This window comes from Carcharodon carcharias, chromosome 16 (genome assembly GCF_017639515.1).
Source record: "Carcharodon carcharias isolate sCarCar2 chromosome 16, sCarCar2.pri, whole genome shotgun sequence".
NCBI lineage: Eukaryota > Metazoa > Chordata > Chondrichthyes > Lamniformes > Lamnidae > Carcharodon > Carcharodon carcharias.
The window spans coordinates 8,878,988-8,895,400 of NC_054482.1; the positions used below are offsets into that span (position 1 = coordinate 8,878,988).

The 16,413-nt window shown below is 41.6% G+C and overlaps 1 protein-coding gene across 1 annotated transcript in view; it reads left to right on the top strand.

The window, feature by feature from the left end:
- Nucleotides 1–16,413, top strand: part of LOC121289379 (fibronectin type III domain-containing protein 7-like) — a 43,838-nt gene that overhangs the window by 20,389 nt on the left and 7,036 nt on the right. Inside the window, exons 2-6 of the mRNA XM_041208757.1 lie at nucleotides 1,947–1,997; nucleotides 2,421–2,439; nucleotides 3,491–3,634; nucleotides 9,357–9,617; nucleotides 11,908–12,162. Of these exons, the coding sequence (XP_041064691.1) occupies nucleotides 1,947–1,997; nucleotides 2,421–2,439; nucleotides 3,491–3,634; nucleotides 9,357–9,617; nucleotides 11,908–12,162 (730 nt within the window). The remainder of the gene's footprint in view (nucleotides 1–1,946; nucleotides 1,998–2,420; nucleotides 2,440–3,490; nucleotides 3,635–9,356; nucleotides 9,618–11,907; nucleotides 12,163–16,413) is intronic.

Here is a 16,413-nt window from a genome sequence, read left to right on the forward strand (position 1 = left end):
AGGAGGTATTGGATAGGCTATCCATACTTAAAAGACCAGATGAGGTACATCCAAGGATACTGAAGGAAGTGAAATTGGAAATTGTAGAGACATTGGCCATAATTTTCCAATCTTCCTTAGGCTCTGGGTAGTGGCAGAGAACTGGAGAATTGCAAATGTTACACTCTTGTTCAAAAAGGGTGTAAGGATAAGCCAAAAGACCAGTCAGTTTAACATCAGTGGTGGGAAAGCTTCAAGAAGTGATAATTCGGGACAAAGTTAATAGTAACTTGGAAAAATGCAGGTTAATTAAGAAAAACCAGCACGGATTTGTTAAGGGTAAATCATGTTTAACTAAATTGCTTGATTTTTTTGATGAGGTAACAGGAAGAGTTGATGAGGGTAATGCATGGATTTCCAAAAGACATTTGATAAAGTGCTGCACAGTAGACTTGTGAACAAAGTTAGAGCTCATGGAATAAAAGAGACAGTAGCAATATGGATACATAATTGGCTGAGTGATAGGAAACAGAGACTAGTGGTTAGTAGTTGTTTTCTGGACTGGAGGAAGATTTATAGTGGAGTTTCCCAGGAGTCAGTGTTAGGACCCCTGCCCTTTCTGATATGTATTAATGATCTAGACCTTGGTGTTCAGGGCGCAAATTCAAAATATGCAGATGATACAAAACTTGGACGCATTGTGAACTGTGAGGAGGATAGTGTAGGACTTCAAAAGGACAAAAGTTGATGGAATGGGTAGACAAGTGGCAGATGAAATTTCATACAGAGAAGTGTGATGTGATTCATTTTGATAGAAAGAATGCAGAAAGACAATATAAAATAAAGAGTACAATCCTAAAGCCATGCAGGAGCTGAGGGAAATGGGTGTATATGTACATAAATCATTGAAGGTGGCAGGACAAGTTGAGAGTGCAGTTAATAAAGCATAGAGCATCCTAGGTTTTATCAATAGGGACACAGAGTATAAAAGCAAGGGAGTGATGTTAAACCTGTATAAAACACTGGTTTGGCCTCAAGTGGAGTACTGCGTTCAGTTCTGGGCACCACGCTTTAGGAAGGATGCAAAGGCATTAGAGACAGCGCAGTGAAGGTTCATGAAAATAGTTCCAGTGATGAGGAACTTCAGTTATGAAGTTAGATTGGAGAAGTTGGCCAGGATTTTCTGGTCCCGCTGTGTCTAGACCTGCCACAGAAGATGTGGTGGCCTAGCCAAAGCCCACTGACTTTCAGCGGAACTGGATGATCCTGGCAGCGGGTGGGGCTGGAAAATCCCACCCGTTTTTTTCCCTTGGAGAAAAGGAAGTTGAGAGGAGATTTCATAGAAGTATTCAAAATCATGAGGGATCTGGACAGAGTAGGTAGGAAGAAACTGTTGCCATTGGTGGGAGGATCATGAACCAGAGGGCACAGATTTAAGGTAATTGGCAAAAGAAGCAATGGTGACATGAGGAAAGCCTTTTTCGCGCAGAAGTGGTTAAGATCTGGAATGCACGGCCTGGGATTGTGATGGAGGCAGGTTCATTCGAGGCATTAAAGTGGGGTTTGGATTATTATCTGCAAAGGAAGAATATGCAGGGCTACGGGGAGAAGGCAGGGAGTGGTGCTAGGTGAATGGCAGAGAGCCAGCACAGACACTGCTGGCTGAATGGCCACCTACTGTGCTATAATTATTCTTTGATTCTATTTCAATGATTAATTCCACTTGGGCCATGCAGATAGAGATCCATAGCAATGCCTGCCCCCTGGGGAATCAACATAAGTCTACATAGTGCCACCAGAAGCTATTTACCTTCTTAGAATATTGGATCACTGGCACTCCTTTAATTTCTAATATCCAGTGGAAAGCCCTAATTTCTCAAATACCTCTTCATTGTGGTAACCCAAGAATGCAGGGTTAATGACTTGAAAAATCCTTCTTTATTCCTAAGATTATTATATTTGCACAGGTAATGAAGGTATCTGAGTATGTAGGACTTGTTGAGGAAGTATTAGCAAAGGTAATGCTGGATACTGAATAGAAGTGATTTATCTCATGTAATGGCCTCCAGCCTTGGATGGGGAGTTTCTAAAGAGGTGGGCCCCAGGAAAGTTCCCTGATTGGTTCATGGAAGAGGTGTTGGTGATAATTTCCTTTCCAAACTCTTCAAAAGAATCACCTTGTCCTTTGGGGGTTCATTCGTATTCAAAGAGCTGTCATCCCAGCTTGTTTGTTAGCTCCATGTAAAGCTATGCAATGGGGTTTGTAAATATGCTGAGAATATGCTTAATATTAACTACTCTATATCAGGTAATTTGTTTTATTTAACATAATGTGCGGACGGTTACACTTGTGTTTTAGTGGACATCAATGAAAAGTTATAATCATTACGAAACTGTTGAAGTATTAATTAATTCAAAGGTTGTTTTTCTTTTCCCTGCAGGTGTCATATTGCCAGTCTGGTGAGTTTAAATATCTAATACTTTATGAAACAGGGCAGAGAAACGAGAGCGTCTCCCTGAATCTTTTGAGCCTCACTATCACATTCAGTGATAGTGAGCCTCACTATCACATTCACAGATCCAGCAACTAGTTGTTTCAGTAGGGATTTAAGGTTAAGGGCACATTTTTACAGTAGTCGTTGGTTTTAAATTTGATGAGACTGCAGCATTTCATTGCACAGTGTATGGAGCGTGCTGCAGAGTGCATATCTTTGTAAATTTTGTTTTTCAAATCCTATGTTATTGAGAATACACCTTAGCAGATCTGGATGCAGTATTTCAGATAATTATTTCTGTGTCCTGTCCCTTCTAAGGACCCTTGCCTTGCAGTGCCTGTAGTTTAAACCGCCTTCTGAGTATTTATCACCTGTTGAAAGATTCCCTGTTTAGCATTTAACTGAGACCACATACACATAAGTCAAATAAAAATACTTACCTGACTGGATCTCCGGGAAAACCAGCAGAACGAATTACATTGTTTGAGAGTTGCCTATTTTAAATAAAGCCGAAGAGAGGTGACACTGGTTGTCCCAGTGTGACTAACTGAAAGGTAACTGCACAGGTATCCCCCTCAAACCGAGGAAGTTACACTAATATAACTAAACATAAAATCTAATTCAACAAAAATAAACTCCCTTACTAATCACTAATTTTATATTAAAAATTGGCTTTGGCTCAAGTGCATACCAGGAAGGCAGCTACAACAGTAAATTACATAATGCACGCTTTAACCGAGATTTCGTGAATTTTTAAAATGGTACGTTAATATTTTAACCCTTTTTTTAAAAAATCGACCAATTTCGGCGGGTGTGTTTATTTAAACTTTCCGGTGGCTAACAGAGAATTTAAGTACAATCTTGAACGTGACTTCAACCATTAACATCTTTCCATTTTATGGAAGGCTACCAAATAATAAAGGCCATGCGAACTCAATAAGTTGGGGGGGGGGGGGGGGGGGAAGAAACAGGAAGCGCAGTCTGAACACAATCAGAGGCAGATTAAGGATTCTCAGAGTGCTGGGCACCAAGAATATTTGGGGCTCATTCTGCACCTCCTAGATCAGCACAATGCATCCATGTGATAAAAATCCACGAAGAAAGAGGCCAGCAGAAAGTTTCCATACTGCATTATAATTCAGCAAATCAGATTACAACAGGTAACGTTGACATTTAAATTGATTCGGCAGATTTTTTTGGGGGGGTGGGGGGCGGCGTTCTGGACACAAGCCCTGGGCTCTTGGCCCCTCGCGTCATTCTGTTCCTGAATCCTGGATAAAATAACTTCTGGTATGCAAAGAGCGTGACTGATACGTTTATTTTTTTAATGAAAAAGTAATAGTCATATATGTTAAACCTCTGTGTAAACCTCATTGATTTAATTGACTGGTGTGATTTTTAAACATTTTATTACGAAATGACACAATTGACAAGGTTCATGTCCATCGTTTGCAAGGATTCTCATAGACTTGGCGCCAATGAAGTAGTAACAAGGACCTAAAATTACGAGGCCCCATCTCTCTTTAACATTGTACAAATGTTAACATGGAAAAAGCTCGCACGAAGTTGAGGCAAAATACTGCAGGTGTATTGCTAAGGTCTTAACGCCACCTATTGTTGCATTTAAATAGTGTGAGTCGTTTTTAAGAATAACTACGTAATATGAGGGTATGGAGTGGTCTTATTAAAATGGTTGGAGCTATTTATGGACAACGATTCAGGTTGTTTAATTATTTTAGCAGATAAATTAATCTATTCAAAATAAACGAGTTAAATGCTGAGTTAAATTGGCAAAGGAATTTTTTTTTCATTCATTCACGGGATGTGAGCTTCCCTGGCGAGGCCAGCATTTATTGGCCATCCCGAGTTGCCCTTGAGAAGGTGGTGGTGAGCTGCCTTCTTGAACCGCTGCAGTCCATGTGGTATGGCTACACCCACAGTGCTGTTAGGGAGGGAGTTCCAGGATTTTACCCCAGCAGCAGTGAAAGAACGGTGATATATTACCAAGTCAGGATGGTGAGTGACTTGGAGGAGAACTTCCAGGTGGTGGTGTTCCCATGTGAGTGCTGCCCTTGTCCTTCTAGATGGTAGTGGTCGTGGGTTTGGTAACTGCTGTCCAAGAGCCTTGGTGTGTTTATTTAAACTTCTGGTATGCAAAGAGCACAGCTAATTTGATTTTTTTAGATAAACTAAGTCATATACGTTAGACCTCTGTAAACTTCGTTGATTTAATTGACTGATTTAGTGGTTTTTAAACATTTTAATGTGAAATAGCACAATTAACAAGAATCATGTCCATCTTTTGCAATGGACTTGGCACCAATGACGTAGTAGCAAGAATCTAAAATTGCGAGGCCCCATCTCTTTGACATTGTACAAAAGTTAACATGGAAAAAATATCACACAAATGCTTTACTCGCCACTAATTGTAAGCCCTGGATGATTTTCCTAGGAGTTGTTGCTATTTGTGTGTTGCTGTTATATTCCAAGGTAATGTTAATTTTCTCACTGAGAACAAAATTCTGTTCTATAGGCTGAGAAGCCTATTTATCACTTTGCTTAAATTAACTGCCTTTAAAACAGTAAATAACATGCAATAAAATAATCTAAATTATAATGTAAAGGGTAACAGAACCAAATTTGCAGAAAATATTGTCCCACTTGATATTGGCCCATGAGAGGAATCAGTTGAAGGTCAGTGTCACTGACTTCAGTTGCAGAGAAGTATTGATATAAATTTTCCACTTACTGCCTGGGCGTAAAATCGGTGAAGATGACGATCAGCAAATTTTTATAATGATTCATAATGTCAATTTTTTGAAATTGTTGAAAATGTACATCATTACATCAACATTTCCAGGGCTCTTGCATTAACAAGATTATTGCCTTACTTGTGAGGAAAAAGGATATTTGAGTGCAGCAATGTTTTACACTGCTTGTCAACTCCCGGAATAAAAGTATCCAAAGCTGGGATGTCTATATGTTTGATGTGTTAACGTCTTTATTTCCAGATTTCCAGCCTTTTGCAGTTTTCCCTCGCCCTCTTTGTATTTCTACTCCTGAACCTGAATTAAATTGAGGCCACAGAGTGAATTTCTTTACTGCAGCCATTTCTGTTACACATACACACATGGTCCGTCCGACCTTATAGCTTGGCTGATGGCCTCTCAATTATTTGCGCTGGTTTTTGAATGGGCATCAAAACTGCTGAGGGAAGTTGAAGGCAACATTGAGGGGGGGGGGAAAAAATTGCTGGTGAAATATTTTGAACATTTGGAATTGAGTTTCAAGACCATTCTATCTCCTTACATAGAGCAAATCACGGGAGATTCAGCTCTGGGTACTTAGTGAGGAAATTAATGGGGAAATTTGATACATGGGCAGCAAGGATAGCTTAACACACGGATAGAAGGACGGGAAACGGACAAGGCCCAAAGGCAATCCGCGCACTAACGCACACAACTGTTCCGGCTCACCCGAGAAAGCATTGAAAGTTGCGGTGCCGAATGAATGAATCGGCATGAAATTGGTGGAAATGAGGATCGGCAAATTTTATAATGATCCACCATACTAGCTGGGTGGCAAGTTGAAAATCTACATCATTATATCAAATTTCCCAGCACCTTTGGTTATTGCTTCACACTGGGGGTTGGGGAAGGCTATTTGAGTGCAGCAATGTTTTAACACTGTTCATCAACTCCTGGAATAAAAACATCCAAAGCTGGGATATCTATAATTCCAGCTCCTTAAGGAGCTTAAATGGGCCGTGAATTGGCGACCACCACGTTCCCCACTCCCTCCCAGCACCCCTTTGAACATTGAAAACTGCACCCGAGGTGCGACCTTGCGACCCTTTGAAAACTCAAGCCCTGGTGTTAGGATAATGAAGATGATAGCTGGGATAACGGAGTTGGGGAGGGGAGAGGAACTGGGATCCAACTTTTTACCCTTAAACCTGAGAGTGGGTTTGCTAGATTCAAGAGTTCTCGATGTGAGCAAACACAATCGTGGACTATATTCAGCTGTTTCAGGGAACAAGTGTGGCCAGGGAGATCATAAATAGTGGGAGATTCAAGTGGGGCCTCCTCTGAAGATATCCAAGGGACTGACCAAAATAAGTGTTCGCTAAAGCTCGGCTTGACTTAGATTTTTTTTCTCTTGAATGAGCGGCTGGAAACAAGATCACCCAAAGACAAATAAACATGGAGATCTCACATGGAGAAATGAGCTTGGATTGCCACAAGTCGAGGTCAGCAGCAGTTTCAACATCTCTCGGAACAAATGGATTTCTATCCTCAATTCTGGCAAGACCAGCTGAACCGCGGCACAGAAATCGTTGCACTAATCTCTTGGTAACAATATCAAGCCGTATTGGTTACAAAACAACCACTTGCACAAAGGAAATTCTGAATTTGTGCCAGCAGGCTCTTGGGTGATTGATTTATTTGGGTAATTGTTCATTTAAGAGCAAGGGAGTGTTGTTCACTTACCTTGACAGAAATTCAGAAGATTTTCACTTTGACTATCAAACAAGAGGACCCCATGCTACTAATAAGAATCTATAATAGTAAACTGGGGATTTGTTAATGGTATGATCTGATAAAGATGTGGATAAAAAAAAAGTGCACGTTGTCTGAAAATAATATGATCACCTGACCATCTTGAATTTGTCCACTTGATGGCATTGATTGAATTCGCTTAGCTTAAAAGTAGAATGGACTCTCATGACTTCATGCTGTAAAGAGTTTATTTTATAAACTAATTTGCTATAAAAGTGATAGGGCATTTTGATGGCACGTGACTGTGACAAAGTGACTAACTTTCTCAGCGAGCTTAGACTCTGGTAACTAGGAGGAGGTGGGTAGCTCAGACCCCTTGGTGTGCTGAGGGTCTGGAATTGTAGTGCCATTCTGCTGATCAACATGGAAACAAGAATCTCAGCTTCTCAACAAGGAGCTCTGCTTATTACGAACAATTGGAAGGAACATGCTGTTTGATTCGATCAGCCAGTTGCTGGGGTGTATATTCTATGTACTTGGTATCACACCAGCACTGAAATTCATACACAATGTTGTTCAATTGTGTGGTAGGCAGAATGTCTTTTTGTACTGCTGGCCGTATCCTGTTAGTCCTGAAGCTGTCACTAAGTTCAAAAGGGCATAAGGAGTTAATCATTACAAAGGTTTTTAATATTCCAATCAGAAATGTTCTCATTGTGAAATCAGTTCAAACATTGATCTGAATCAATGTCAGAAACATTTCAGCAATGATGGAATGTAGATTTTCCATTTTTCGCACCCGATGTCAGTATTAAACACTTGCAAATAAAATAAAGCTCAGCCAAGATTCAGAGTAAAGCTCCCATTCTCCTCTTTGATATATCTTTGCAGACTTCCTGATGTAATCTGTAGACAACTTTACACTGTGGGCCCATTAGGATAAAATTGATTCTGTCCACGGAGGGCTGGCATGCATGTACAATTCAGCTATGTCTGTAATCAAGCTCAGTGATGTTGTTTCCAATGAAATTGCGCATCAACTACTCACATATTGGTCTCTTCCCCAATATACAACAACAATCTTCTCAGGTATACAAACAGTCATTTGGTAGTACAGAACTTGAATATTGCTGAAAAGAGAGGCATATTGCTGAAGCTTTTCATCTTGCACTCATCAGGACAAACACAAGAATGCCAAATTTCAAACGATCACAACAATTTGTACTACAGGAGAATAGGGTTGGTTGGCAAGTCAACTCTGACTGGCTGACTATCATGGAGAAAGCAACAGGGAACTATAGGCTCCCCAAGCCCTGGGTAATTCAAAAAAAGGTGTGAGGCTTGAACAAATTCCTTTTGTTTGCAGAGAACGAGTCCCTGCATATGAATGTATGTCTCTTCTAGCGAGCGTAAATGAGCCACGTTACGAGCTCAACTGATCATCTTAAATTGGTTGCTCCAATAGCTATTAGCAAACTCAGGATTGTTCAGCAAGTGCAGAATCACATCTAACAGTAAACACTTTGTTTTGGGTTTTGCACGGATGGGCTGGTTGAGTACAGTTTGCGCTCTGCTTATTACAAACAATTGGAAGGAACATGCTGTTTGATTTGATCAGCCAGTTGCTGGGGTGTATACTCTATATACTTGGTATCACACCAGCACTGAAATTCATACACAATGTTGTTCAATTGTGTGGTAGGCAGAATGTCTTTTTTGTACTGCTGGCCGTATCCTGTTAGTGGAATATACCACTCGCATAGCCGCTGCATGGTCGCAGCGTGAAATGGCTTGCTTAACCTGTTGTTCAAATAGTTGGGATACTTTGCCTTTCCAGGTAATTTGAGGTAGACCGGCCACTTTTCAGGTCCAAATGCATTTGTGAGCTTGCATGATATACAGAGAACAATGACCTGATCAGGGTAGCCACTGTCCCGCAGGATAACTTTGATGTACTCTATTTCTGCATCAAGCTTGAAGGTGAGCAAATGGCTAGGTCCTTAATTACAAGATTGCTGATAAAGCCAATCTTATAGCACATGGAGCCATACAAATCTCAACATGTGGATTGACTGGTGAAGTAGGCTTGAGGTGTACAGTAAGTGGAGAACCCATTAGTGGAATTCTCAACTAGCATGACAAGGAAAAGAAAGGAAACACTGAAACTGGAAAATCTACAACAGTAATCCTCAGAATTATAAGGATATGTCTGAGGTAATATTTATATGCAAGCTGTCCCTTTTGTGAATGTTAAGTGGAATAATTGATTTATCCTATGGCTAAATTTAATGGGTTCAGTTCAGTAGAAGTTATCGTTTGTATGATGTGAAAATGAATGTGTAAACTGTACCATAAAAAAGAGATTTCTGTTTTGTTTTCACAGGATTTGCCATTACAGAGATAACATCAGTGGCACCATCCAAGTTAAAAGTATCATGGACACCATTCTCTAATGTTGGTTATTACATTCTTGATCTAAGGATTGTGAAAAATACCAGAAAACTACCGTTCACTGTCATCACACCTCCCTTTATCACCACAAAAACATATCAAAGGTTGAGAGCAGGTGTGCTCTACAATGTGACAGTCAAAGCTGTTAGACATTTTACTGCAGTCGCTACTGCATGGCGAACAGGAAGAACGGGTAAGATAATCCTCACTTCCTTAATAAAGACAAGCATTGGAATTCCTTTCTCTTTCCCCACCCCCCCCTTCAAACTTCCATGATTCAGCTTGGATTAATGTTTCTCACTCTCGCCTCTAGGTCACTCTAGGTCAGAAAGCTGTGGGTTAAAATCCCACAACAGGTACATAAGTTTATATTTCAGATTGACCCCCTCAATGCAGTGCTAAGAGAGTTCTGCTGTCTTGTAGATGTTCTCCACTTGGATTAGGTATTTTACCAAGATTACGTCCGTCTGTTCCAAGGTTCGGGTGGATGTTGAAGATTACTTGGCAGTGCTGAAAGGACAGATTGTCTTCCTGCTGTCCTGCCAACATTGTTTGCTCAACCACTGTTACCAAGGGAACAGATTAATTGCTAATGCATGTCATTGCTGCTTGTGAGATGTTGCAACCGTGTTTGTCTATATGAGAGCATTGTTGGTGTTCCTAAACTAATTTATTGTGTGAAGTTCTTTAAAATGTTTTGAGGAGGTGCTATAGCAGGTAGGAGGGGGAATTCTACCTGTGATTCCCCCAGTGGTTGGTTAGGGTCCTTATTATCTAGTGGGATGAAGCCAGTTAATTATAAGCTGGCAATCTTACTACAGTAATTAATCCTATTTACTGAAGCCCTCAAAAATACTTCAGTGTTGCTCCACACATGTCAACCCAGAAAACTAGCAAAAATGCCTTGGGGGCATTGTTAAATTAACCTGAGTGTTAGGAAACTGAAGCTAACAGAGTAATACTGGGGGAGGTGTAAAACTGGAATTTTATCCAAGTTTGTGGGTTTTCTACTTGACAGGTTGGGTCAAAATGACCCTCTTTCATTTCCATCTTACAGTGCCAACTATCATCTTGGAATAAAGAGGGTAGACAAAGTGGCAACAGACCTAACTGCCATCCTGCTATGATTCTCCCTCCACTTTTGGCCTTTGTTCCTGTGAGAAAGTTGCTGACCAGCACTTGGCTCCTTTCCCAATGCATTATGCTAACTAAAGAGAGTTTTGCATCTTTGTATTGTATATGAGGCAACTGGGAGTTGCAATGACAATTGTAAAGTGGTATCAGATGAGTTTTGCTGTGTAAATTATTGAAAGTAATATGTTCAAAGGGCTAACATCATCCAGAACTGTTAGTCTCCCTGCAAAATGGAAGTTTTTTTTTATATTCATTAGATGTGGGCGTCACTGGCTAGGCCAGCATTTATTTCCCATCCCTAATTGCCCTTGTTCAGAGGGCATTTAAGAGTCAACCACATTGCTGTGGGCTTGGAATCACATGTAGGCCAGACCAGGTAAGGACAGCAGATTTCCTTCCCTAAAGGACCTTAGTGAACCAGATGGGTTTTTACAGCTATCAGCAATGGTTTCATGGTCATCATCAGACTTTTTAATTCCAGATTTTATTGAATTCAAATATCACCACGTGCAGTGGTAGGATTTGAATCCATGTCCCCGGAGCATTACCTTGCGTCTCTGGATTATTAGCCCAGCGACAATACCACTACAGGGCCTCCCCCAGTATTTTTCACAGATAATATAACAATTGGTTGGAATTTAATACTCTTTGAGTATGAGACAATCCACATTGTAGTTCATTGATACACTAATATGTGATAAGATGTACATTTACCTCAACTGTGCAACATGCAGAAGGGTGAGAGGTGCAGGGGGGATGTGAGGGAGAATTTTTTTTACGCAGTGAGTCATAAATACCTGGAACTCTCTGCCTATGAGGGTGATGGAAGTGGAGATCAAAAGGAAATTGGACGGGCACTTGAGGAAAATAAACTTGCAGGGCTACAGGGATAGAGTGGGGAAATGGGGCTGACTGGATTACTCCAGCATGGACTCGATGGGCTGAATGGTCTCCTTCTGTGCTGTAAATATCTTATGACTCTATGATGCCCAACACATGACAAATGCTCAATTTCAGGCAGCTGGAGTCGATTTCAGGCACTGGCAACCAGATGTAGAGTGGAATTAGCAACGGCTTATCGTTGACTGCAGCGTCCCCTCAATTGGCCACATGCATAGTGTAGAGGAAAGGAATTAAGTTCTGAGGCTAATATTTGGTAACAATGTTTGAACAATACTTCCATCCTATGTGAAACTATTGTTATTTCTGTTTGTGGAAAATATTACATTGGCTGCAAAATACCTTACACTTATTTCAAGTTTCTAGCAGTTTCAGGAAAAATAATTACATTTCTTTTCATAAATGCAGTTTGATTGTTAACAATCCTTTTTTGATTTTTATTTGTGAAGTGCCGTTGAGCCCAAAATTACTCAGCCTAGAATCGAACTCAAGTTCAGTAATCATTGCCAAATGGACTAAAGTATGGGAAGCAGATCGGTACCTTCTGAATGTGAAATCCAGCACTAGGAACTTTAATTTGACATTTGACAACACCAGAGGAATTGTCTCTGGTTTGGATCCATCCACTCTCTACACCATTACTGTCTTTGCTGCAAATTCTGGTGGTGTTGGAAGTCCTAGCAAAACAAGGCACATCGTCACCTGTGAGTAGTCGTTTTTGTTATTTACATACCAGTGTAAAAACTCCTTTCACAGAATCAGGTCCTGCGTAAATGCTGCAATGTTTTTTTTTTGTACAATCAAAATATTCCATTTCCAAACTACTTTTGAACGTTGACGCGGAAAGGGCGAACTTGATCCTAGCTAGGAATGCGGCCTGGAAATTCTGCACCATTCATGGCATGGAATTAGTGTCTGGTTGGGGAGAGGGATTTTATCTGTCTTTCTGTTCCCCGCCCGTGTGAATGGCCAATCTCATATTTAAATGATCCTGCTGCTGAGACTTGCATTCATGCCTTCATTAGCCTTAGACATGACTTTCTAATGCACTGAATGTCATTGAAAACTCTGCTGCCCCACGTTCCTATTACCTCTATTCTCTCTGACCTACATTACCACCCAGTGAAGCAATGTCTTGATTTTAAAAGTCTTAACCTCTTTTTTTCAAATTCCTCCATGGCCGTGTCTCTCCCTATTTCTGTAATCCCGTCCAATCCTACATCCTTCCACGATATCAGCGCTAGTCTAGTCTGGCCTCTTGAGCAATTTTAATCACTCCACCACTGATGTCCATGCCTTCAGTTGCCTAGACCCTAAGCTCTGTAATTTCCTCCTAAACCTCTGCCTCGATCTCTACCTCACTTTTCTCCTTTAAGACATTCCTTAAAACCTATTTCTTTCGCTAAGCTTTTGGTCATTTTACCTAATATCTCCTTATGTGGCTTGGTGTCATATTTTGTTTTATAATGCTCCTGTGAAGTGCCTTGGGATATTTCATTACATTAAAGGTGCTATATAAATATAAGTTGTTGTTCTTGTTCCTAAGCTATGGGATAGGGTCAAACTGAAGGCAAAGACAGGCCACTGAGGGTTGGAGCAGGACTTGTGGAGTTTCAACTTCCCTATATTGTTGGTTTCTATGGAAACAGCCTGATGATTTTCAGTTGCCATTGCCTAATTTTCAGACACCTGACAAATGACAGTGATTTGAATTCCTTGTCCATTGATACCAGCTAACATTTAGCTAAGTGTTGTCAAACAGAAGCTAACCTTTAGAACAATGTGGAATTTAATGGAGAACTGTTAGGCTAGCATACTAACAACCGCATCCACTCACATCCAAGAAGAGAAATTTAAGGGTCACTGTTTTGGAGTTGAAAATGGGAAAATCATCTTGTAAGCAAGCCTTCCATTCTTTTCCTTCTGCTACACCCCACTTTCTCTAATAGCTATCCCTTCATGCCTTCCCTATCTCTGATTCTATTCTTGCCTTGCTTTCTCCCTGTTCACACTCTCTCTTTGTGTTCAGTCTACTCTCAGTTTCTTCCTATCTTCTGCCTTTCTATTCCTGTTCTTCTTCCCTCTGATCCTGCTTTCCCCTTGCCCTCTGTGGGCTCGCTCCAGTACACATTGCAGTTCCATAAAGAGGATATAATTTAATATAGGTAATTATTTTTCGAATCATTGCTTTTGTTTCTCATCAACACAATTGAAGAACAGGAGACTGTGAGAAGAGAGAGGATTGGAAGACTAGAAGTGAGAGTGCGAGAGAGAATCTCCAGGAGAAAATCAAAAGACAGAGAGAGGAAGAAGCAGAGAGAAAGAGAATGAGGCAGGGCAGAGGTGGTACATGAGGGGCTGGGCTGGTTGCGCGGAAGTATTTCCAGGCAAGTGGGAGATAGTTTGGGGTGAGGGCTGTGAGTTAACTCCCTAATAGTGGCGTCAGCTCAGGAGCCCAACATCATCCCACCCTTTTCTGGGCTAAATTTGGCCAAGTTTGAAGGCAAACAGGGAACCCCCTTAAAACTAACACAAAAAATGCTGGAAAATCTCAGCAGGTCTGACAGCATCTGTGGCGAGAAAGACAGAGTTAACATTTCGAGTCCTTATGTCTCTCCTTCTGCTCTTAAGAAGAGTCATTTGCTGAGAGCTGCTGAGATTTTCCAGCATTTTTTGCTTTTGTTTCAGATTTACAACAACTGCAGTATTTTGCCTTTACGCCCCTTGAAACTGTCAAGTCAGATGTTTAAATATTCAAATGAGTTGTTAAGTTCTGTTTTAACCAAGAATTCTGGCTCTAACAATCAGAAGGCCTATTTCCTGAGCTGTCAGCAACTTACCAGGAACACTGAAGGGTGTGCACAGCAGGGAGTGCTTCTTCAGTAAAACTGACAGGCTGAGAAGCCTTTCATCAGTGAGACTGAAGAGCTGCAACCATGACCAGGTGGGAGGCTACTACTCACAGCAGGAAGTGCTTTCAGTGCTGGACAAGTGAGTGACCTCCCCATCCCCACCTTCTCCCCCCCCCCACCACTTCCCGACTCCCCTCCCCCTCCCCTTCTGCCTCCCCCTACCCCCTCCCTCCTCCCCCATCCCACTCCCTCACCCCTCCCCCACCCCTCACCCCCTACCCCTCACACCTCCCCCTCACTCCTTCACCCACCCCCTCCACCTCCTCTACCCATCCCTCCTCCCTCCCCCCAACCCCCTCCCCCCTCACACCTCCCTCCCAACCCCCTCCCCTTTTGAAAGTCACTTCACCTGTCTTGCACTTTGTTCACCTTCAGCTCCACCTGCCCGCTCCCAGCTATCACTATGGGGCATGGGAGCAGCCTATGCAGTGCCACCTTGGCAGCTCTGCCGAAGAAGCAGAGCAGCAGTAATATGAACACCAACAGCATGAGCAGCAACAGAAGCAACGCGGGCACCAGCTGCCTTCTCCTCTGCCACGTTCATCTACAGTGGGCAGAGGGGATGGACCCCGAGATCCAGCTCCAAGGAGGTGACATCACCACCTTCTCAAGGCCAGTTAGGGATGGGCAACCAATTCTGGCCTGTCCAGCGACGCTCACATCCCACGAGTGAATAAATTAAAACAAAAATACCCCCAACACAGGATCTACAGGCAGAGGATCAGCTGTCTAAATGTATAAGCATGTTGTCTTAACGTCTGCCGCCTCCTCTTTTCCAGTGGAGCAGGTGGGTACTCATTGTCGGTGGCCATCCAGTTGTCTTTCTCTGGAGGGTTGCCGTCTAGGTCTCTGTCTCTTCGCGAGGTTGTGTGCCCTCTTCTTTATTTTGCTGGAAAATGCTTATGTCATCAATTGTAACTGGATTCCCCAGGTAAATGTGACACTGGAATTATAGACTGCAACCACTAGGTGGTAGTGAAGCTCTACCCTAACCTGCCTCCTTGCTACCAAACCATGAGTAATGCCACAAGAGATCTGCTAGTAATATACAAATATTGTGACATGTTGTATCTATTTAAATTTATCATTTACAATTATGCATTTTCTGTATTCTTGGGAGTAGTTGTCATGGTTGACAGCAATAGTGATTCATTTCTCATTTTTAGTAAAATACAATTGCTCCTCAATGATAATAGGACTTGAATGTATGATCGACTGACACTCCTGTACAGTGCTGAGGGACTGCGGCATTGTCAGAACTGCAGTCTTTCAAATGAAACATTAAAACAAAGCCCCATCTGGCGATTGTAAAAGATCACAAGCTACTAATTTGAAGGAGAGGAGGAGAGTTCTCCTCAGTTCCCAGGCCAATATTTACCCCCTCAACCAACATCACTAAGAGGCTATCTTGTCAGTATCACATTGCTGTTTGTGGGATCTTTCCCTGTGAAAATTGTCTGTAATGCTTCTCACATTACACTTCAAAATATTTAATTGGCTGTAGTGGGACTAAGGCATCCTGAAGTTGTGAGAGACGCTATATAAATGAAAGTCTTTCTTTGTTGTTTTGGGCTTCATTTTACTAGCAACTGTATTTTGTTTTTATTTGTTCTTACAATGTGGACATTGCTGCAAAGCCAGCATTTATTGCCCATCCTTAAGTACCCTTGAGAGCAGTTAAGAGTCAACCTCATTGCTGTGAGTCTGGAGTCACATGTAGACCAGACCAGGTAAGGACAGCAGATTTCTAGTGGCCCAGATTTTTTTTTTTACAACAATCAATGCTAAATTCACAAAAGCAAAAGACTGCAGAGGCTGCAAATCTGAAATAAAAACAAAAAAATTGCTGGAAAAACTCAGCAGGTCTGGCAGCTTCTGTGGAGAGAGAAACAGAGTTAATGTCTCAAGTCCATATGCCTCTTAGAGCTGAAGAGAGGTAGAAATGTGATGGGCTTTATACTGTTGAAGAGAGGGAGTGGAGCAGATAGGGCAAAATAGGTCAGGGGTAGGTAGGAGCTCAGGAGAAATTTGACAAAGATGTCT